This window comes from Lolium rigidum, chromosome 7 (assembly GCF_022539505.1).
Source record: "Lolium rigidum isolate FL_2022 chromosome 7, APGP_CSIRO_Lrig_0.1, whole genome shotgun sequence".
In the NCBI taxonomy this organism is placed as follows: domain Eukaryota; kingdom Viridiplantae; phylum Streptophyta; class Magnoliopsida; order Poales; family Poaceae; genus Lolium; species Lolium rigidum.
The window spans coordinates 19047618-19052841 of NC_061514.1; the positions used below are offsets into that span (position 1 = coordinate 19047618).

The window sequence follows — 5224 nt, forward strand, 5'->3', positions numbered from 1 at the left end:
ACTGCCAGGCGGGCCCGACTAAACGTCCGCCAGACGCGAGCGGATACTCGGCACGTCCAAGGAAATGCATCCAAGACGTATTTGGACCAGATTTGCGTCTCCGCGGACAGCTCGGTCACTATGTGTCGGGCCGCTGGGCCTGGTCCCAGAAGCATTTTTTGACCACGCGGATGCAAAGAGTAAGGATGTGTTCGGTTTCGGGATGAGGTGGAATGGAATGGAATGGTTCCGTTCCGTTCCATTCCATCCCATCCCATTCCATTCCATCTGGGTGTTCGGTTGATTTCAGAAGCTGTGAAATGGAACAGACTCTAATTAGTCTAAATACCCAATTAATTAGACCCTAATTAGTCTAAATACCCAATTAATTAGACCCTAATTATTCCCCAAACCACGGGAGAGGAGCCTGCTCGGCGAGCTCCGCGCCTGGTGACCTCCGCGCGGCGAGCTCCGCGCCTGGTGACCTCCGCCCGTGCCCGGCGAGCTCCGCGCCCCGGTGACCTCCGCGCCCCGGCGACCTCCGTGCCGCGCCCGGCGACCTCCACGCCCCGGCGACCTTCGCCCGCGCCCGGCCGACCTCCGCGCCCGGCGACCTCCGCGCGCGCGCCCGCCAACCTTCGGCCCGCCGCGCCCGGCGACCTCCGCGCTCCCGCCCGCGTCGGCGGCCGTCGGAGCGAGAGGCGACTCGAGAGGATGGCGGCGGGGGCGACCTCGAGGGGGCGAGGAGTGGCGGCCCGCCGACGCGCGCGGAGCTCGAGGGAGGGGCTGTCCGCCCGGCGCGAAGGAGGATGGAGGTGGCCTGGCGATTAGCGAGGGGCGCGCGAGAGAGATGGAGGTGGCCTAGCGATTAGCGAGCCGTTTCACCTCGTCCGGCCGATTTGCCCGGACGGGTGCGTTCCGCATCTGGACCGAATATTCCCTTTTGTGGAACGAGTTCGTTCCATCCTATCTACCAACCGAACGCGAGAACGGCTCCGAGGAATGGAACCGTTCCATTCCGTTCCATCTAATTCCACAACCCAACAGACCCTAAGTCAGTGAATGTTTCCGTCGTCCTGCCCTCATTGGTTAGTTGGTGGTCTTGGTAACGCGCACGTGAGCTGCAGAGAGATGGCGGCTGCCTATGAGGTGGGCACATTGGTCCCCGTCCTGAACCTGTTTTGTTCACTAGCGTGTGGACCAGGACAAGTGGTGCCGCCGGATGGACGGATGGACAGCGACATGTAGGGCACGACCCCTCGGGGCGTCCAATGGGGCGACGTCGAGGCGCTATTCGAGCTCGCGCTGGCGTTGCCTCGCCTCGCGCGGGACGGCCGCTGGCGATGGTGCGAGGGCTTCCCTCTGCTGCCACGTCTAGACGTCGTTGAAGTTCATCGACCACCGAGAGCGCCCAAGGCGCCAGGCGACCGCGTCATACGTGTGCGCCGCCTCGTGCGCCGTCTCGAACGTGCCGAGCCCGATGCGCTCCCCGTCGCTCCGGATCTTGACGTAGAATGTCCCGTTCGAACGTGCGCAGACACCGCTAACCGGAGCTCGAGTGGCAATGGGGAGGCATCACGGCGGAGGCGGAGCTGCGCGCGAGGTGGAGCGCAGGCATAGCGACGCACGGAGGTGGAGCGGTGACGAAGCAACGCGCGACTGAATCTTCCTGGCGGTTGGACGCGCGCTGGATGGCGCAAAAGCCCGTGCGCAGCAAAATATTTAGCCCGCGTCACATTTTCGCGCGCCCGCTCCCACGTTGTATGTCGGCGGCTTTTTTTTTGGCGCGGCTGTTGGAGATGCTCTTAGATCGAGTTGTAATTAATCTCAGAAGCCGTAGAACTTTTCACATTATTATTTCCACGGCCAATCACAATCATCATCATAATCTCCATAATTATTCATCCCAAGCACCTCGAATTTCCAATCCACTACTACTATCACCAGGTACGACCCCACGATCCCCAGAGCAGAACCACATGACAATCGCAGGATGGCCAAATGCTAACACAACCCATCCCAGCTAAGCTCAGCTCGATCACTCCCAGATGCCGACCTCCATGAACCCATCCTCGGTGGCGCAGCCCCTGAACATGCCGGTGCAGTTGAACCCATACGCCACCTCCCCCGTCCCGGACACGGCGATGAGCCCCGCGAAGCCCTCATCAAGCCGCTCTTTGACGCAGAAGTCGACGGCCTCCTGCAGCGGCAGCCCCTTGTACTCCATGACGGCGGCCACGTCCCGCGCGAGCGTGGAGCGGATGATGGCCTCGCCCTCCCCCGTGCACGACACGGCGCAGAGCCCGCACGCGTAGGTCCCGGCCCCGATGAGCGGCGAGTCGCCGATCCGGCCCGTCATCTTGTTCATCAGCCCGCCGGTCGAGGTAGCGGCGGCGGTGAAGCCGTTGGAGTCGACCACCGCGCAGCCCACGGTTTCTGGCGCGTAGATGCTGATGGGCAGCCCGTTCATGACCATGCCGTTGGCGTTGTCCGAGGCGGCGGCGGCCAGCGCGCAGGTGTCGGCGCCGGAGAGTGGGACGCGGTAGTCGAAGAGGATGGTGTTGGCCTCCTTGGCGAGCTTGAGCATGCCCACGTTCTCGTCGGTGATGAAGTAGCTGTTGTCCACCACCTCCAGGCCCTGCGATCAAATCAGCAGAAAAATGAGGTCAAGACATTTGAAAAAAGACAAATTTGTTATTGATGAAAATTAACTCTTGATGTATATAAAGATTCCGGATTTGTTTATTGCAGGGATATCACAGGATTCTGTAAGAATCAGATCTAGCTGCTGCTGTCGGGAGGTGGAGCATGTACGGACGACAGATTCGTGGGAGGGCCGTGCAAGTGGTATGGTCCCGGTGCATGGGCCGGAAACACGATCCGGCCATGGTTGTTGCCCCCACACGACGCGAGTGGTGCACAGCGGGGAGCAATTTCAGTCACACGTTCTGTAAGCAGCATCAGGCACAGGGCAAACACACACTTGCGTACAGTAACCATCCTAGGTTCATGTATGTGAGTATCTTGCCACTACTTATGGCAGCCATTTGTTTTGTTTATTGAAAAAACTGTTCTAGCAGGCACAAAAGAGAATATTTTGCACATGCATGATTTTTTTTTCCTACATGGGACAAGATGTGTTTCTTTTTCATTACTTGGTGCGGCTGCTAGGTGCAGTGCAGCTGGATCTTGACTTCCAACTTGAGGGCTTTTGTAGAGAGATTTTTATAGCACAAGACAAGATTAGGGTTGGAAATTGGAATGACATGCAAATATCAAACGGTCAGGGAGGTTGCCAGCGGAGGAAAATTGTGGCTTGGTAGGTGCAAGGCGGCTGCTATATATCACCACGCGAGAATAATGTTTTTTTGGTCACATCTAACCCACTATCGTTGCATTTTATTTACCTAGTAGACTAAGAACGAAGCTCGTACTTAGTAGAGTTTTGGAACGTTGAATTTGTATCTTGCTCCATGCACTTGAGTTCCAATTTAGGTTGCAGCTAAGATTCGATGATGTCATTTTAACGAGAAGACACTTCCTTCGTTTATTTCACAGTTAGCTTAGATGATTTTTTGAACAATGCTTTTACCATGCAGTAAGTAAGAAATTGGCCATGAATCGGCGGCTGTGTGCGTGGTAAGGCAACAATTTTATTTTTTATTTTTAGGTAAGGCAACAAGATTGTAGACATGTTGCTTTCAACAAGATGTGAACGTACTTGGTCCACACATTTCTCCCAATACCAGGGGACGAAAGCGAGACAAGCACGTGCAGGGGCTGCACAGTTTGTTTTCTTTATGGTTGTGAAATGGCCTTCACATGTTGGCTTATTTTGACAGGAAGTTTGCTTAACTTGTTGGGCTAAACAAGATTTAGATAGCTGATGACAGCTTCCTCTGCTTGTTTCCGAGATAAACTTGCTGCATTTGCATGTCGCAAGGAACGGCCTTTCCCGTGCAAGCTAGCTGTGCACCGGCGGGAGGCTTAGCCGGATAGATGGTGCACCGCGCGCAACCCCTGGTCATGTACACGTGTCGACCACCTCCGATTCTCTAGGACTCGTTCGCCGTGAAGATTTCGGCTGCATGCTCCTCACTACTCTACTCCGTCACGTTCCGCGGAGCCATGGCAGCCGCAAATGAACTTTTTCTCGATTAAAGAAATTCTTGACCAGTTGATTAGATCGCCATGCAGGCGAGTTAACGGTTTCCTTTTAGTTCGGGATTAAATTTGGCAAGAAATCACGCGGAGGATGCAGAATTAATTAGCGCAGGTTAATCAGCCACATTAAAGAGAAAAGAAGATCGCGCCGTTAATTCATTACCTGGTCGCGCGCGAAATCCTCGGCGCCGGCGAAGGCGAGGTAGGAGTGGGGCGACTTCTCCATGACGCGCCGCGCCAGCGACACGGGGTTCCGGACGGTGGACACGCCGGAGACGGCGCCGCATCGCCGCCCGCGGCCGTCCATGATGCTGGCCTCCATCTCGACGGTGCCGGCGCGGGTGAGCGCGGACCCCCGCCCCGAGTTGAAGCAGGGGTCCGTCTCCAGCTCGCGCACCACGGCCTCGACGACGTCCAGGGCCGAGGAGCCGGCGCGGAGCAGGTCCACGCCGAGCTGCAGGCACCGGGCCAGCACGCGCTTCGCCTCCTCCTGCCGCTGCTCCGGCAGGTTCGGGTCCACGCCGGCGCCGCCGTGGATCGCAATGGCCCAGCGACCCATGCGTCTGTGTTGGTGGTGGTGGTGGTGGTGCGGCGGCGGTGTGTTTGTGCTAGCTAGGTTCTTGGATCTCGGTGACTCTCTGTCGCTGCGGCTAGCTAGGTGATGTTGTGCTCTGTTCTGTTGTGTTCTTGTTGGTGGTGTGTGGTGGTGGAGATGGAGGAGCGGTGGCGCGGGGTATTTATAGAGGGTGGCTGCTCCGGACGCCAGGGTTTGGGAACGGAAATCTCAAGTCCGGGAATGGCCGTCATGCACGCCAGATTCTTTTCCTTCACCTGATGAAAACCTGTTTACAGGTGCGTGCCGTTCGTAACACCATGCCGGTTTTGGGAGCATGCTCCTTCGCGGTACAGCTGGACGACCCCGCTTCTGATAAGCGTTGTTGGCTCTGGTTTTGGGTTCAGCTGCACCCACACGGTAGGTCGTTCCATCGGTAACAACTCCATACAAGTCGCACTCTCGTGCCATCATTTTTGCAACCGTCAAACTTTCACGTATGGCAAAACGAGCAGATTTCAGGCAAAG

At 57.0% G+C, this 5224-nt stretch overlaps 1 protein-coding gene across 1 annotated transcript; it reads right to left on the reverse strand.

Annotated features, from left to right (window-relative positions):
* Positions 1–1806: 1806 nt before the first annotated feature.
* On the reverse strand, positions 1807–4840 carry LOC124678520 (probable isoaspartyl peptidase/L-asparaginase 2). Its single transcript, XM_047214393.1, has 2 exons — positions 4307–4840; positions 1807–2617 (listed from the first exon to the last, which is right to left on the reverse strand). The coding sequence occupies exons 1-2, from the start codon at positions 4700–4702 to the stop codon at positions 2018–2020; spliced, it is 996 nt and encodes a 331-aa protein (XP_047070349.1). The 5' UTR covers positions 4703–4840; the 3' UTR covers positions 1807–2017.
* Positions 4841–5224: the final 384 nt, after the last annotated feature.

Coding starts and splice junctions, on each gene's coding strand:
- LOC124678520 (XM_047214393.1), bottom strand. CDS start 4,702: ATGGGTCGCTGGGCCATTGCGATCCACGGCGGCGCCGGCGTGGACCCG. Junction 2,618..4,306: donor AGGATTTCGCGCGCGACCAG/GTAATGAATTAA, acceptor ATTTGATCGCAG/GGCCTGGAGGTGGTGGACAA.